The sequence below is a fragment of the Diadema setosum genome, chromosome 19 (assembly GCF_964275005.1).
Source record: "Diadema setosum chromosome 19, eeDiaSeto1, whole genome shotgun sequence".
Lineage (NCBI taxonomy): Eukaryota > Metazoa > Echinodermata > Echinoidea > Diadematoida > Diadematidae > Diadema > Diadema setosum.
In genome coordinates this window covers 10900649-10918974 of record NC_092703.1, presented here as the reverse complement: position 1 = coordinate 10918974, position 18326 = coordinate 10900649, and the positions used below count along the sequence as shown (strand labels likewise).

Sequence of the window (18326 nt, the reverse complement as noted above, 5' to 3'; positions counted from 1 at the left end):
TACTCACGACCACACCTATCGCTGGTTCCAGAAGACGCCCTCACCGACACAATTCATTCACACCACCGGCGTCCACCCCATCTACTAACCCGGACTCCAATCTCCGGGCACGACCTACTAACAGCCAAGTTAGCCATCACAGATGTACTCCCCCACTAACACACTCCAAGAACAATAGAACGCATCAACGACCACAACACCCTTCCTCAAATGCCCTTCCTCAACAGCTTTATTTCAGACTCCGTGCCTCCTCCAGCAGATGTTGTGTGAGCACAACCTCACAACCTCACACAAGCCGAACACAACGTGTTATCCCTTGGGCTTAACTTCGCAACACCACCCAAGAAGATTCCTTTCACAGAAATCATACAACAAACGGAACCCAAGCTCAGATACCTGAACAAAGCCGCAGCCGACAACATTCGACTCCTTGTTACTCAAGCTCTCTCCACAGCTAAGCCACCGCAGCCCAACCTCAACAAAGAAGAACGAACAGCGGTGAAGACTCTACAAAGCAACGCATCCATCCATATCATTCAAGCAGACAAAGGCAACGCCACGGTCGTCATGGACAAAACACAATACGAACAAAAGATACAAGACATCCTTCACACCCCCACATACACCGAACTGAAACGTGACCCGACTCCTGCCACCGAGAGGAAACTCAACGCCAAGCTCCTCGAACTTCATCGATCAAATGCCCTTCCTCAACAGCTTTATTTCAGACTCCGTGCCTCCTCCAGCAGATGTCCCATCCTCTTCGGGCAACCCAAAATTCACAAGCCATCAGTGCCTCTCCGCCCCATCATTTCTACACGAGGTTCCCCTTGCTACGAAACAGCCAAACACCTGTCAGACATTCTACAGCCACTCGTTGGCAACACAGAACACCACATTAACAATTCCAAACACTTCATTGACATTCTCTCTCAAACTACTATCAACCCTACAGACACCCTCGTCAGCTTTGATGTAGAATCACTCTTCACCAGCGTTCCTGTCAACGAAGCCTGTGACATCATCAAACAACGTCTCACCGATGACCCTTCTCTTTCTTCCAGAACACAACTCACACCACAACAGATACACGACCTCCTCCTCACATGTCTCAATTCTACCTCCTTCCGATGGAGGGACACACACTACAAACAGCAACAAGGCGCAGCCATGGGCTCCCCCCTCTCACCGATCATTGCCAACATTTACATGGAACATTTCGAAAGTCACGCACTAGCCACGGCACAACACAAACCTTCACTCTGGCTCCGGTATGTCGACGACATCTTCACCATCTGGCCACACCAAGCAGATCAACTGGACGACTTCCTCACACACCTCAACGAACAAAATTCCAACATCTCATTCACAGTGGAAACGGAACACAACCATTCTCTCCCCTTCCTCGATGTTCTCGTCACAAAGACCAACGCTGGCACTTTCTCTCACCAGGTCTACCGCAAACCCACTCACACAGACAGATATCTTCACTACCGCTCCTTCCATCATCCAGCAGTCCGTCAGTCAGTACCGAACGCTCTCGTCCGACGTGCTCATCAAATCAGCGACAAAGAACATCTTCGACAAGAACTCGAACATATCACAGACACACTCACCACTATCAACCAATACCCCAAGCACAAAATCAACACTCAAGCACCTTCTCATCCCAACCAAGCAGCCAAGGAACAGCCCATCACAACTGTAAATCTTCCCTACCTCGGCGCCACCTCGCACAAACTACAACGCATCTTCAAGTCCGCCAACATCCAGGTCCGTCATACATCTTCCAACAAACTTCACAATTCATTGCACTCACACAAAGACAAGCACTCCAGACACAAACAACCAGGTGTCTACCGTATCCCATGCGAATGCGGCAAAGTCTACATAGGTGAAACAGGGAGATCGCTAGAGACCAGACTGAAAGAACACAAAACATGCTACAGACGTTCGGAATGGGAAAAGTCAGCCATCGTGAAACACGCTCAACAGTCGGAACATCGCATCAACTGGGAAGACAGCAAACTCATCACATCCATCAAAAACTGGAACACACGACGCATCAGAGAAGCCATAGAAATTCACACACACGACACTGTTACACAGGATACTGGACTCCACATCAACAACATCTGGCTTCCTCTCATCAACAAACAATCAAACAGCAACAATGACAACAACAACACACTCTCTCCACAGCACATTCCCCCCTCTACTTCTTCCTCTCATAATTCTTCCCCCACCTCTTCACAACAGCGCCCACGACGTCAACCGCGCCTTCTACTCACGACCACACCTATCGCTGGTTCCAGAAGACGCCCTCACCGACACAATTCATTCACACCACCGGCGTCCACCCCATCTACTAACCCGGACTCCAATCTCCGGGCACGACCTACTAACAGCCAAGTTAGCCATCACAGATGTACTCCCCCACTAACACACTCCAAGAACAATAGAACGCATCAACGACCACAACACTCCACCAACAACCGACGCTCAGCCCGCCTGCGAGCCCGCCTCGACCGACCTCTTCCATCTAGGTCCGCATTCTCCATATATAGCCCGCCTCTCCTCAGATCACGCTTCACTTCTGACGAAGGACAGTCAACCTGCCCGAAACGTCAAGTTCCTCGGTTCTCCTAGTTATTCTTATAACTAGACTTCTTGCTCTACTTTCACTAGCTGTGTACCTTTACTCAGTGTTTCATTTCTCTTTCCTCTCTCTCTCTCTCTCTTACACTTTTGTCTGTTTCTACACTACTTATCTTTTCTTTTCTTTCTGTTTTGTTCTCTTCTTTCTTCTTTTCTTCTTCTTTTATTTCTTCCTTCCATACAACCCAACGGTCCTTTTCAGGACCACTAGTTTTAATTTACACATTTCTTTACAGGTTATTTCTCTTGTCTTCTCTCCTCAGGTCTACACTTTAACCTTATTTTAATTTCTCATTTTTGCATTTCTCCCACAGGAACCTTTTCAGGATTTAACTGTCATCAATTTCCTCTCCATTTATTTTTCTTTTCCGCAGCAGCACTTAATTCTAGGATCTACACTAGCTCCCTCTAATTTACGTCTTGAATTTCAATTTGTTCTTTTCTTCTTTTCATTGCCCCCCCTCTCTCTCTCTCTCTCCCTTCTCTCCGCATATTCTCACCTCTCCTCTACTTACCCCTCCTTATTTCTGTTAATCGTCCTTTCTCCATTCATTCGCATTCCATAGTCACACTGTTCGCCGACTTCGTTCTCTTGGTTTCATAAATCCTCACTGCTCTCCCCTATCTCCATGATTCTCCAACATTCAACTCCTTCCTCCTCCTCTTCCCTTCTATCTCATCTTTCCCCTTCTAACGATGTCCGAACATCTTACTTGATTCTCACACTATTCTTCCTTACCACTCTCTCTGTTCCTTTCTCTACTGTCTCCACTAGTGCAACTTCAACTTCCACTCTTCACTTTTTGCCCTCCTCAAAACCCCCATATGTCGCTTCCCTCTTCGTTTCTCCTCTTTCTAAGCTCTTCTTCCAAACTACGATCCGGTTAAGGACTACATACACATGGTGTCACCGCAAATCTTTCCTCCTAACTACATTTCTAGTTGAACTTCAAGGGGGGGGGGGGAAATGACCAGTGTTTCAGTTTTGGGTCTGTTAGGACATGAACCCAGTACAGCATTCAACTGTCAGCAATATTTTTATCACACTTACTCCAAATCTTACACTTTGCACAAGGAACTGACAACCCAAAACAATGGGAATACTAAACCAAGATCAAAATAATAATTGACAAAGTCTCATTGGATCACTCGCACGCCATGAGTAATCCACATAGCATTTCTACAGACAGGGAAAAGGTAGCTTCTACCAAAGCAGAATATTACCTGAAGAACTGTGTCGTGAGTAGCCGGTGTCCGAGGGGTTCGCAGGTTGCCAGGTCCCGGGGTCATGTTGTAGTCTGAGAGGAGGGTGTCCGATGCCCCATTGACCGCTCCCTCCTCCGCTATCTGACGGGCATTCTCGCTGGCCTGGCCAAGCTTGACCACCTAGTGGGGAAACGAAAGAGCAAAATCAATGTCAGGTTATTACTCTTTTCAGTAACCAGTGTATAACTGCGCCATCATGGAACTAGAGCTTATGGAAGAGGAATGGGATGGGGCAAATCTCCCCCCCCCCCCCACCTCACCCCCTCTACAGGACCACTTTCAATTTAGATGATTGTTAAACTCACAAAAATAAAATTAACCAAATCTGTCAAAAAGCATGGTTTGATCCACATCGTGACAAGCTTATTATACCAAAACAAAAACAAAAAAACCCTTTAAAAAAAAATCCACATTTTCCATTTCAAGACATGACTGAGTGTAAATTTCCCCTTCTAATCTAGCTACAGTGTATGGTATGACAGTATCTTGCACAAGAAACAAACACAGAGCCTACGAATGAATTTCAATTCCATCTACTGCATCACATCTTTCTATCAAGTACAGTTTTCAGTCAACTGTCATTGAGACTTCTGTAACGGTTTTTAAAAGGTAACATCTCTATCATCAGAGCAGCTTTCCTGTGTAACTGACTTCTAAGCCCCAGAAATCTGTGCCACATGCAGCCGAAGGAACCCAATTCACCATGCTGGCATGGTAAACATGGTGAAACTGTGGAACATAATGAAATGGTTCAGCATTAAAAGCCTATGTAAAATCCCATGAATTTGCAGCATATGGCATACCTCTTCTAATTCTGTGTCTGATATCTGAGGTGACGGTAGAACGAGCTTACTGCGCTTCTTGAGCGGCTCTGCCATTCTGTTGGAAGACAAGAAAACAAAGAGAATATTTCATGTTTGGGGTGCATTGATGTGCCACTCGATGTTGGGTTTAAACTTTAAAATAATTTGATATGTCTTCCCCACTCACACTCTTTCCTTCAAGCTGTGAAATCAACCACGACATTTGTAAGTGCGACTTGTTTTTGTTTTGGGGTTACGAAACAATTAGTTTACCCCTTTGCATCCAGATATGGAACTGTGGCAGTTAACATACAATTCAGAACACACAATAACTCTGCAACTTACAACCAGTCTTAAAGTAGTGAGCCCTTTTGTAGGCAAGCAAACACGTGGATGGAAATACATTGTCTTCTTGGTACTTGGTGACATGTGCACCCTCTGGTATACTAAGATTAAGCCATTAAATTCTGCTGCAAATATCATCATTTCCTTCTCTACACTTTATGCAATGAATGCAAGTGGCAATTTGCGAAAATTTAATGCCACAAAAATATTTTGCTTTACAGTAAAGGTAAGGTTAAATTCCTTAACTCTGCATGAAATTAACAAAAACTTGAACTTAAATCTTAACTGTGTTGCCAATTTACAAATCACCTACAAATCACCTACAAATTTCAGAATTTAGAAGCTTTTCCAAATTCTGCACCCAAATTAACAACCATACAGGACAGATACACAGCAGAAGTGATAGGAATTACTTTACACTGCCTTATAAAACATGAAAAATGAATATCAAAAGATTATACTAAAAAAGAGAGAGCAATAAACAACAGAAATGTTGTTTCTGGGACATGCTGCGTTAACAGAATGACATGTTACTGACGGGGCACTTACTTGTTGGTCATGGCTATGGCACCAGGCAAATCATTCTCTTTCCTCTTCTTGAGCTTCTGCCGGTCCTTCTTTCGCTCTTTCTGCCATTGCAAAACAGATCCAAGTACAGTGGAACGAACATTGTTATAACGGGGTCAGATATAGTGAGATTCCTGATTAATGATTTGATAATGCACGTCCCTTTCCTTTTATATTCTTTTGTCTTTATCCCTGATACAATGAGATGCCCGATAGAGCAAGGAAATTTCAGTGGTCTCAAGCAGCTCAACATTTGACAAGGTTCCCCTGAATAAGCACACTCGTTACTGCTCGTGTACTGCACTACAAAATGTTGAGTGCAAAATCTGACGTGTAAGGGTGCAGTAAACAATGGTAGTATTTGGTGAGTGGGAAGCTAAAAAATTCACAGAATATTTTAGATGTTGGTGAGCTCTTGAAGAGAATAAATTGCTTTCCAGCATTGCATGGAAGTTTGTGAAACTACTCCTTGTCACATCAGCATCAATGCATCTCTCCCATTGGTTTCTGTATGTTGTTTGGATTTTATTTCATTTCTAATTCACAACACAGTCCTACAAAAGATTGCTATTAGCTCTTTATAAAATGTGTGTGTTTTTTTTTTTTAAAGCAACTTATCACCCATAACTCCATTTCCATAATCTTGGTTAGAAACGGATCTTACACTCTATGCACCTCAATAAAATTCTCATCATGAACAAAGCCACACTTTGGGGCAAAAGAGAAGTGTGAAGTATTAAAGAACTCCATATTCATAGCCTTAAGAACTATTCTCAGACCTGACTTCAGAAAGTTTACCTCTTCGATCTCATCTCGCCGAGCAGGGTCCATGTCCTGCTGCCTGAGGCGCTTAAAGTTCGGGTCGAGGGGCGCGACCATCTCGTCGGCGGTGTTGTAGAAGCCCGGGGCCGGCTTCTTCTCGAAGGGGATCTCGGCGTTGTAGTCCACGCCGCGCTTCTTGCGCCGCTTCTTATTGACCTCGATGCCTGCCGCGCGGAGCTCCCGCCGCTTCTGGAGTGCAGCGAGGCGCCGGGCCTCCTCCAGCTGCTTCTCACGGGCTTTACGCTTGGCTTTCTTACCCTGGGTGTTGGCCAGGCGGGCACGGGCCTCTGACAGCATCTCAAGCTCTGTGTGGATAGATTAAAGAGTAAATACGCTCTTCACTCTTCACTAGACAATTTAGGCAAACTCATATTAGCATGTTCATGCTCACAATGACTTCATGCATCTCTTTATTCTTTGTTTTCACTTTTACCTCCATGGCATCTATACGAAATATTTCTCACATTGACTAATACTGAACTAGCTTCTGTAATTGCAAATTTTTTTTTTTACAAAAACAATGACAATGGACACCAGAAATGCATTTCATGAAGAAATGTGAGGCAGTTTGATAGCAAACAGGGGAGGAAGTCATAAACGTTTGATATAGTGATCAATATTAACAGCCGGTACCAATATTTGGTCATTTTATTTCACCACTACTTTCATTGTGACGATAATCATAGTAATGATGATCATTATCATCATGATATCTATGGTTATCACCACCATCATCATCACCATGAACATCATCTCGTACCATCTTCATCCATGTCTATGGGGTCGGGCCTGGCTGGTTTGGTCTCTGGGTTGGGATCAATCTCCCCTGGCTTCAGCTTCCTCGGATCTTCTGTCGTCTCGCCATCAGCCTCTTTCTTCTGGGCTTGGTCCCTTTGGTGAGACCACAACAAACAAGTATGAAGTCAGTCTGCTATACTCATATAATTGTCAATGATACACTCTATAAATTTGAATCTTAAATGCAAAGCTTTGCTTACTGTTACAACGCTCCCCTAAAATTATCATTAACTACTAAACCTGTGGGCAAGTACACTACATGTACATGCATTGTACACTTTAAAGGACAAGTTCACCTTCATAAACATAAGGATTGAGAGATTGCAGCAATATTAGTAGAACACATCAGTGAAAGTTTGAGGAAAATTGGACAATCGATGCAAAAGTTATGAATTTTTTAAATTTTGTGTTGGAACCGCTGGATGAGGAAACTACTAAAGGCTTGTGATGTCATACGAGTACAACAGTATAAAGAAAATGTAAAGAAAATTCAACATATTTTCACTTTTTTCGCATAATAAAAGAGCACTTGACTTGCCTCTTTCTAAAGGCAATGGGAATAATATTACCCATAACATATGTCAGTAACAAGTCAAGGGAATGTGTGCCTTTTTTCAAAAGATGAAATTTTGTGAAATTCTCTTATATATTTTCCTTATATTGTTGTACTCATGTGACATCATACACTGCAGTAGTCTTCTCATCCAGCAGTGACTGCACAAAAACTTCAAAAATTAATAACTTTTGAACGGATTGTCTGATTTTCCTCAAACTTTCAATGATGTGTTCCACTAATATTGCTACATTCTCTCAATCCTTATGTCAATGAAGGTGAACTTGTCCTTTAATAACAATTACTTCACTAATAAAAAGATATTGAATTCTACTTTCAAACACAACTTCAATCATCTCTTCTTTTACTTTTTACAATGAAAATACATATCTGACCTATTTTCTTTTTAATGTTCCAACCACAACAAAGTGAAAGAACACAAATTGTTAATGGCAACTGGTTTGCATTTTCTGTCCGGAAAACGACTATGCGAAGTCCTCTTGTTTTTTTGTTTGGTACACTATGCTGTCCCTGGCTGTATAATGCATAAAAATCAAATACAACACCTGGTACAGCTGTTAACCACACATGGACATTTTGTTGACATATATGCATATATACAGTGCAAGCTGGCTTTGAATCCTGAATTCTTAAACTCACAGTAGGATCTCGTAGCGCTCCAGGCACTGGGCTGCCGTGCGGCCCACGATGGGGGCGATGGTTCGCCACTGGGTCGGCATGAGCTTCGCCAGGTGGAGTAGCTTCTCGTCCTCCTCCCTGCTCCATTCCGTCTTCTTGATGCTGGGGTCCAGCCACTCGAACCTGTCAACATACATCAATGATATTATATATGGACATTTCTTCCCTCACGAAACAGATACAGATGTACATTATTTAAAATTATTTTCAGTGTTGAAATACATATAGCATATGAGAAGAAGAAAATAAAAAATACAGTATTTGTTTGGGGTTAATGGCGACCACTTTCATTCCTTTTTTTTGGGGGGGGGGGGGCAATGTCTGAAAAAATACCTTTCCAATATAATCTGAAGTATTTGCTCATTGGGATAATCTGACCTTCCTTCAATAGGGAATCTACCCTAGAATAAACATTCTTGGCATACCTTGTATGCATTACTCAGCACACTTGAATTGAATAGAAATTTGACTCTACTTGAACAGAACTCAATTTAAAATCCATTTCTGGTAGTAGTTCTCCAAGATGTTCATATTTCCAATCTCTTATTCAGTAAGTCAGGAACATATGATTAGATGAGTATATCTGTACATCAATTTGAAGCTGAGCATCTTTTCTTCAGTTTCAGTGTCATGCCTGAACGAAATAAAATCTTATTCAGCAAATTTTTTAATCGCTTTTGTGACAGAATGTTTCTGTCTGGTAATAACATGAGCACAAATTGTTGGTGTACGTATCTCAGATGCAACATCTTACCATCTCGCCTTGCATTGCTTGGCTGATTTCCTGTGAAGCAGTGATGCAATTCGTGACCACTGGTTCTTGCCATATTTCATCACAGCCGCCTTGAGGATTTCATCCTGCGGACAAGTATTGGAGTTTGCACAGACAAATGCAGTTGTACATGTGAGTGCTAATTTAAAAAAAAAAAACAAGAAAAAAAAAGTCAAATGATTTATGTTGCATACAAATGTACGTCAACATTGATATAACATAACACAAATGGGTTGGCAAATTTATGATCAAGATATTATAGAAGGTTTATTCTAGATCACGGGTCTGAGCTGAGCTGAGGTAACATTGACAAACATGTGAATTCAAAATTTGTGTGATCTCACTCGTGTAGGGCCTACTGTGTAATTTAGGCTGGCGTTTCTAACGTGACTGGGTGGGAGTGGTACAGCATACACTACAGCCCTGTCGGGACTTCCATGCAGTGCAGTGACAGGGCGAGCGGGCTGTGTGTTTTAATATTGTTGCCAGTGCAATGTTGCTCATTGTTACTAATGTTAGTTTTGACTTTTGTCTTCATAATCATAATCATATCCTCATTTAGACCCGTAAAACGGTAGGCTGTGTCCGAGAGAAGAGGAGAGGTAGAGTCTAAAACTTATCCGTTCCATTAAAACAAAGGAAAATTGTGATCTGATAGTTTTTATTCTACGAGCACGAGCACGAGCACAGAGAATCAGACAAATCCCATCACGGCCACGGGTTTCTACCAGTAGGCCTACAGCTATGGGGAACCACAGCTATACAAGCCACAGCTCCATAACTTGTGTACATTACTATGCACGTCCCGCGCAGGGACGGACATGCACGCAACGCATTGGAATCAACACTACAAGCACTGAACGAATGAATGTCGTCGAAGAGCATAGAACGAATACAGTACGGTAAATGATTGATCTACGAGATCGAGAAATAACAACGGCATGAGCTGATATCTATTGGCAGTTTGTTACTTACTTCGGTGTTCCTCCAAACACCTCCTTTTATTTGAATTCGTGGCATTTTTTTCTTCTTCTTGCGATATTTCACAAATAAGCAGTCGGAGTTTTTGCGTCGGCAGCCTGGATTTCGTGCTCACGTCGAAGCAAGCGCACGGACAGATGCCGTAGCCTTTTTTGCAGTCGTTTTAATAGAATGCACGTGAGCTCTCACTGGAAATGTTTGGCCTAACTATCCGGGAGGTAATGTATGTAAATAATATGGGTTAAAAAGAAAAAAAGACAAAATGATGTTGGATAAGTTCATTTATACCAAGTAGCACCGTGTCTTTTTTTTATTTTGTGTATACGTTGTGTAATGATAAGATAGACGGTAAAAGTTGAAAGTAAATCGCGACGTTGAACCTCACAGTCCCAGCTATTGAAAATGGGGTAGGCCCCTAAGTGAGATTCCGAATGGCCGAGCTCAAGTCGCTTACCGGTCATAACGTCCCCACGTCAAAACGTCCCCGAGCCAAAACGTCCTCGGGTACGACCAAAAGAGTAAAATTAGGCCTAACGACCTAACGTTAGATCTACAAGTATTCTACTTCGAATTCTCAGGGCTTCTCTATTTTAAAGACTCAAGACGATCTGTCTACTTCTCAAAGGTACGCAGAATGACTTAAAAACGTCTATCAATGTAAATTTATCATTATGATCAATATTCAAATTTCACCAACAGGTTTGTTGAGACGAGACCTTGAAAAAGTATAACAAATGATAGACTGCAGTGCAGTGTAAGTAAAAAAACCCACACTTACATAACACATCCGTCACTACCAACTCGCCCAAGTATCGTTCGTTAGTAATTTTTCATCCAGATATCCAGCCACTGCACACGTGTGGACCGTTCGTTGTTGTAAAATGTATCTACTGCTGGATCTAACTTTATACTTCTACATAGACTACAGTACATGTCATCCAATCGCCCGATCCGAATGAGTTTAAATTCAGCCCCAAAGATACCAACCTTGTTCCTTAAATATGCTAACCACACCAGTGACCCCAACACATTACTGGTTACAGCCCCCCGGGGTAAATGTTTATGTTGCAGAAGCACTTTTTGCCACTTGTTAAAATCTAAAATCTATTCATCTATTAGCATTGGAGCTTTGAATGTTTTCAGGTTGTCAGCCGATTGAAGGACGGGCGACTCTCCGCCCCAGAGCTGTGCTCGCGGTGCATCAAGCGCGCCCAACGCTGCAAGGATCTAAATGCCATTGTCACTGACACGTTCTCCAAGAGCCTCGAGGAAGCCAAAGCCATCCAGAACAAGATTGAGAATGGTGATTGTCTTTCCAGTACTTTATGCTTCAAATGGCAATTAGCACATCAGCTGTTTTCCCTGTGCCTTCTGTGTCTAGTTGCAGAAATATCTTTTCGGGGACCACCAACGACAAGAAAGGCTTATTTCATCGAGTGGATATTTAATTCTGTGCATAACAATTTTGCAAATTTTGCAAGAGGAGAGGCAAGATTCTCGAAATTAAACTGCACACGGAAGTTCTTGTCTACCCTTTATGCATTGAAATGCCAGAGGCAATTTGTGAAAATTTCATGCCACGAAAAAGGCCGCCACCGCAGCTCAAATTCATGAAAATCTCATGCCAAGAATATTTCTTATTTCGCAGTAATGTTTACGCCTCTGAGCTTTGCCATGCTCATGCTGTGGGGAAGTTTTGTTTGTTTGTATGTTTCTTTTCTTTTCTTTTCTGAGAGGGGGGGGGGGGGGATATGAGACATACAACGTAGCATTTCACAAAATACCATAGGGCTGCCAACTCTCGCTCTCCTGCAATCAGTGCATTGCTCAGGCAATGCACCCAATTCTAACTGCCTCTTTCTGATGAATGAATACCCATGTTGAACTAAAAAAAAAAAAAAGTAACAAAAAAGTCTCCAAAATCCCCGATACTCCAAACATACACTGTGCACAAGCCCAAAGTTTCAAGATTTTCCGTGCAGGTGCACACCCACTCTACTTATAAATGCATTGATGCCATGACTGAAGTATGCATCAGATTGCACCATTTGAACTATAGGCAAAGCTGCACTATCCCCCCCCCCCCAATTGGTCACACCACTCCCTCACTCTCACTCCAACTCTGACATTAAACGTAGACAGCCATATATCATGTTATGTGTTTTCATTTTTGGTGCTTCTGATATTTCTCTTCTCTTCTCTCTGTCTAGTTAATATCGGTTCCTCGTCTTTTGCATTCATATTCTGCCATGACCTTCCTCGACAGGTTTGCCCATTGGTCCACTCGCTGGGATTCCCATAGCTGCCAAAGACAATTTCAGCACAAAGGGAATCAAGACAACATGTGGTTCACACACCCTACACAGTGAGTAATTGTGGAATCTTACATACCATGTAAAAATGTTCGTACAGGAAAAAATTTTCCTGTACGGATATTTTTAATACATGGTGTATATTTGACGCAACTTTATACCGATATAGTAGGCTTTTTACAGAAGTTTGTTCCAAGATTTTTTTTTTTTTTTTTTTTAGTGGAGAATATATTTATAGGTGAATACAATGTATGTCGCTATGCTTATTTGCTTTGTTCTTTACAATGCAATTAAGAAATGTAGCAAAAAATATAGGGAGTTCAAAATACACCTGTTTTGCTAATTTGTTCTTAACCCGTTGAGGACGAGTCCCGAGTATACTCGGGCAAGCTTCTATAGGAAATGCGTGTTGTAGCAAAATCAAATCGTCCTCAACTGGTTAAAAATACTCTGTATTTGACACAAACATAATCTTACAGTATGATTATTTTTTACCTGCAAGTTGGGTTTGGTATGATGCGACTGTAGTCCGACACATGTATTTTAAGTAGCAACTTTTGGATGTTCGTTATTAAAAAGATTTCATTGTAACAAGAAAATTCTTGTTGTCCTGCATATCACATTTTCAAGGTGTTTTGCCTTGATGTAAGTTCTGTTAAAATTGTTATTGTTGACCCTCCAAATATTGTTGTCGCATACAGTGTATGTGTAGAATTATTTAGAAACCAATATAACGGATTGGATAGCTGTCCAGCATTATGTACATCTTCCGTTCAGCTCTTGCATTTTGTCGTGTTTTCTTTTTAGATACATTATCCTTGTTGCTCTATTTTTCCTTTTGTATGTCTGCATCAATGAAGGAGGTGTTTCAGTTTATGTCTTCATTTTATCATGATTCAGATTACACTCCGCCATACACGGCCACGGTTGTGCAGAGGTTACAAGACAGTGGTGCACTTTTGATGGGCAAGACCAACCTGGATGAGTTTGCGATGGGGTGAGTTTGGGCTGCTGAACTGGCCAGGATGGCTGCTTAATCTGTACAGAGTAAATACCACGGCATGTTCAAAGCTGATGTGAATTAATTGGAAGAATATCAAACAAACAAACTAGAGACAGTATGCATATTATTAGATGCAGAAAAAGAGATACACTGTAAAAGTGAAACATTTTGTGCTGTAGAAATTTTCATGCATTTCTCACAATCAAAGCCAGTGCAAAATAAAAGTGCTAATAAAATGCTTTGCTTGTTGTTCTTTTGTTTTTTAGTCATTTGTAGTTTTCTTCATGTCTGCTTGTCCTATAGTGTGAGGGAATTACTGTTGCAATACATGCCCTGGCAGCAGTGAACTCTTTGAAATGCTTGCTCAATTGTCATGACAGGCTACAAGATTAAAAAAAAAAAAAAAAAATTAAAAAATGCTAGATTCATCTTACCCTGCAGAGCACTAAAACCTATTCTTTCTGAACTTTTAAGCTTTAACAGCACTTTCGTCATAGAATTGTAAAGTTTGTATGTGTGTGATCAAAGAGAAAATGGCTGAACATTCAATGTTGATAATTTGACAGCAATCTAGTTGATTACCCCCCCCCCCCCCCCCCGCCTCAAAGCAAGTCATCCCAGTTAGTCACTAGAATTTTACTATACTCTGATGCAAAGAAAGTCATTTTTCTTCTCTTTGATGTCATTATTTGTTTAGTGGGGAATTCAGTAAAGATTTGTGTGTATATATCAGTGTGGAAATGACATCACACCATTTAGTTTGACTGTTATCATTGTGTCTTTAAAACTTGTATGAAACTTTAAAATTTCATAACTTTATACATTACACGTCTAATTTAAATGAAACTTTTGTGGGTTTTTTTTTTTGTGTGTGTCAACTTGCTTTCCATATCTAAGTCAACCTGAATATTCAGTGGGATTTTAATGTCAATCCATTCAGAAAAATAATATCTGTTATCACAACTATTTTTTTTTTCTTTTGTGGAATTACACTTACAAAAACTTTGAAATAAGTGGAAGCTAACATGATCGCTGTCCAATAACAGGAGTGGCACAACCGAGAGTATATTTGGGCCGACCCGAAATGTCTGGCGGTATCCCTTTCACCAATCAGGATCAGCAGCGCCAGACTCTGGTGCCCAGCTGGACGAAGTGGAAGCGGAGGGGGCACAGTCCAGGCTGGAAGACTCCCAGTGGTTTGTCACAGGGGGTAGCTCAGGGGGAAGCGCCATCGCTGTGGCAAGTGGAATATGCATGGCGTAAGTCCAAATTCAGGTCAGATTTTTCTACAATTTATATCTTTGAAACTCACTTCTCACTGGATTCAGAAGATGCATTGTGATGTAATACACCACAGTGATTACAAAGAAAAGATTAAAAAAATAGGGTCTATGTGTCAAGAATGTCAAGGAATATGTAAACCCAAAATGATTGTAACTGTCCCAGCACTAGCAAGTACTGAATAAGCTGTTATTTTCGCGAGGGTTTAATTTTCGCGAATTTCGCGAGTTTCAGTTGGACCGCGAACACGCGAAAATGTCACCATATGCTAAGGTTGTAGTGCGCTTATGTAGGCCTCTGTGTCAATTCGCGAAAACAATATCTCGCGAAAATGTCTGTGACCTCCTCATTAGCAAAAATATCTGTTCACGAAAATAACAGCGTATGCAGTATTTATGATGCAATTATACAAAGTTTTTTTTTTGCCCAAGAATGAAATTTAATGGCCTGAAAACATGACGAAAAACAAAGTACAAAATCAAAGAATTTGATAAGACTTTAGAATGAAAGAATTAACCATGATAATCATATGAAAATTTGCAGGTATGATAGTGCTCCAATAATCATGGGCTGTGACTAAGAAGTAAGAAAGAAAAACATTGAAAACTGAAAAGATTTAACAAAGCATTGAAATAACATGCCATGATGATGGTCTTTGTTCTGTACATTGTTATCTACACAGTGTTTATCTATGCATTCATTTGTGTTGTGTTGCAGGGAGCTACAAGCTAATCAAGCTTATGATTACACTGCATCTCCTCTGTTTAATGTGCATAATCAGTCGGTTGTAACACAACTACAACCAATCTGAAGTATTTAAATGGAAAAGAACAAAACAAACTTCACAGCTATTCCTACTAATATTGCATTTCTTCTTCCCAATTATGATGTCATGTCTCTCCCAGGGCTCTAGGCTCCGACACCGGGGGCTCCACCCGGCAACCAGCCTCATTCTGCGGCGTAGTCGGCCTGAAACCCACCTACGGCCTGTGCTCCAGGCACGGCCTTATTTCCCTCGTCAACTCGCTGGACGTGCCAGGCATCCTGGCCAAGAATGTGGATGATGCGGCAGTCATCCTGGGTAATGATGATGGTGATGGTGATGATGATGATGATGATGATATTGATGAGGATGGTTATGATAATGACAATGGTCAATTGATTATACTAATTCTAACATTGGTGCTGTCTACCATTGGGAGCAGAGATTTTAACAATGTTTGAGTCATCACATTTGATGCATACACGTGTATGTGTAGGCCAGTTTCATCACAAAACATCCTACCATTATTATAACAAAAAAAAAATCACATTAAAGCCTGAATATAAGGAGATATTCTTTTCTCAATAAACCAAAACTGTAGACAGTGTAAACTAGAAAAATTTTTATTTTGACTATTGTTCGCATTCTGTGTATTTAACAATACTTAACATTGATTATACTGATAAGATTTTTTACATTGATTGTTTCTATCTCTAACTCACATTTTAGAACTGTTTTGAAGCACGAAAGCTTGGTTTTTGTTTCATCTGCTAATCTGAAATAATGCCTTTAATACTAATTAAACCACCTCTATCACCTTTATCATAGTCTTGTCTCTCACATCATGCTTTCAGATTTCCAAGTAGGAAATGTCCACTGTACTCAGAGTGGAATACAAAATAAATGAAGTCACGTTGAAGATAGATATTTCAGCTTCTTCATGAAATCCATTTGTAAAATTATTGATTGTAAAAAATTTTTGTTTTTTGTTGCCCAATACCCTAGGCGTGATTGCAGGTCACGACCCGCTAGACTCCACCACAGTCACCAATCCATTTACGCCATTCAAATTGCCAGAAGAAGTAGACGTGAAAGGACTCCACATCGGTATACCGAAAGTAAGTATGAGGGAGAAGACAAATCAAAACATCACAAGTCTGGTATTCAAATAAAGATTTACATTTGCTCGTTAAATACCAAGTCTTCATTAGTATAAACAGAATCAAGTGATCATGGATCATTTCCATTGTTCTCGAATAGGCAAGAACTTGTTGATGATGTTACCTTGGGAGAATTGTCCTGGAGTGAAGTGATGGCAAGTGATACTGAATTGATAAGAGTGTGGGCATATCTGTCAGCGCGATTGATGGAATGGACTTTCATGATCTGTGAAATACTATTCACCGAGCAACCAATCATTTATGACACTTACAGAAATGTGACCGAGGGAGACTAAAGGAGGCCTAATTACAACTTTGTACACTGTGAGCTTTGTGACCATACTTTGAAGATGGCTTCTATGGAAAATTCTGAGATGAAAGAATGCAGTCTTTTTTTTTCATTTAGACTATTAAAGGGTGTGTACAGTTGTGGTTGAGGTGAGGATTTAGCTTTTAACATTTTGGGAGGTATTCAGAAACCACTCTCATGAGATGTCAAAGAGCATGCAATTCTAAGGGGTATCAAAAGTTTATTTGATGAAAATCGGCTTTGAAATGACTGAGATATCCAAAAACAAGGTGAAACAAAGAGATCTTAATAAAAGGCGTGGCCTGTGGTCTTTTATTATTATCATCACTTTTTTTAATACCTCGGCCATTTGAAAACCAATTTTCATCAAACAAACGTTGAATCCTTCGTAAAATTACATGCTCTTTCATATTTCATAAGAGGTTTCTTACTATCTTACTTAGGAATGTTCAAAACATGAATCCCCACCTCAACCAGTACTGTACAGTCCCTTTAAACATGCATGATATGAAAAATGAAAAATTGTTTGTTCGCATGTCTTCCTTTTGATTTGCTGGAAATATACATACAATGTTAATGCCCTCTTCTTGAGTTTTGAAATGTCATTTTGCGGAAGTTGTTCAGACTCGAGATAAATTCTCAAGACTTGAAAGCCCCCATCAATAGCATTTCAAACCTCTTGTAGAGAACATTATTTATGCTTCCACCCCCGCCAGTTGTCATACATAATAAATCATATCACACTATAAAGGAGGAACGTTACCCAAGGAACTGATTTGTGGCATGATTGCAGCATATTATGAGCAAGAGAGCAGCAAACTTTTGACCGAGTTTTGATAGACTTTAGGTAAAGTTGTGACCACCTACATTTAAATGATTCTTGCACATTCAGTCATATGTGCCTTGAAAAAGTTTCTCATTCACACGACTGCCAATCTTGATTTGAATTGAATTGAATCGAATTGAAAAGGTGTTTTATTGATCAATATCCATCGCAGCCCGAAGGCTGAATTACACCAGACATTGTTAATAAAGGACCATGAATACATTAAGAATACACACAAGATACAGCGTAGTACTAAATCTCTTCAATTGTCAAGTGTTGTAATGTACATGGTATGTCCATGGAGCTACTAAAGTAGCCCCATGGTATGTCACTGCTTTCCAAATGTTTGAAGGAAAGGTATGCTACATGTACATCCAAGCTGCTTTTTTTATAGGCTATTAAGGTTA

At 40.8% G+C, this 18326-nt stretch overlaps 2 protein-coding genes across 3 annotated transcripts in view; one reads left to right on the top strand and one right to left on the bottom strand.

Moving 5' to 3' along the window:
• Positions 1–10390, bottom strand: part of LOC140242769 (cell division cycle 5-like protein) — a 34395-nt gene extending 24005 nt beyond the window's left edge. Inside the window, exons 1-8 of the mRNA XM_072322528.1 lie at positions 10259–10390; positions 9266–9369; positions 8473–8634; positions 7222–7352; positions 6438–6766; positions 5622–5701; positions 4728–4803; positions 3883–4044 (exon numbers count right to left, since the gene is read on the bottom strand). Coding sequence (XP_072178629.1) covers positions 3883–4044; positions 4728–4803; positions 5622–5701; positions 6438–6766; positions 7222–7352; positions 8473–8634; positions 9266–9369; positions 10259–10303 — 1089 coding nt within the window. The 5' untranslated portion in view covers positions 10304–10390. The remainder of the gene's footprint in view (positions 1–3882; positions 4045–4727; positions 4804–5621; positions 5702–6437; positions 6767–7221; positions 7353–8472; positions 8635–9265; positions 9370–10258) is intronic.
• A 9-nt stretch (positions 10391–10399) lies between these two features.
• Positions 10400–18326, top strand: part of LOC140242768 (glutamyl-tRNA(Gln) amidotransferase subunit A, mitochondrial-like) — a 75706-nt gene continuing 67779 nt past the window's right edge. For both annotated transcript variants that reach the window (XM_072322526.1, XM_072322527.1), the window contains exons 1-7: positions 10400–10482; positions 11408–11567; positions 12531–12629; positions 13477–13573; positions 14626–14838; positions 15766–15941; positions 16629–16741. In XM_072322526.1, the coding sequence (XP_072178627.1) occupies positions 10459–10482; positions 11408–11567; positions 12531–12629; positions 13477–13573; positions 14626–14838; positions 15766–15941; positions 16629–16741 (882 nt within the window). In that variant the 5' untranslated portion in view covers positions 10400–10458. The remainder of the gene's footprint in view (positions 10483–11407; positions 11568–12530; positions 12630–13476; positions 13574–14625; positions 14839–15765; positions 15942–16628; positions 16742–18326) is intronic.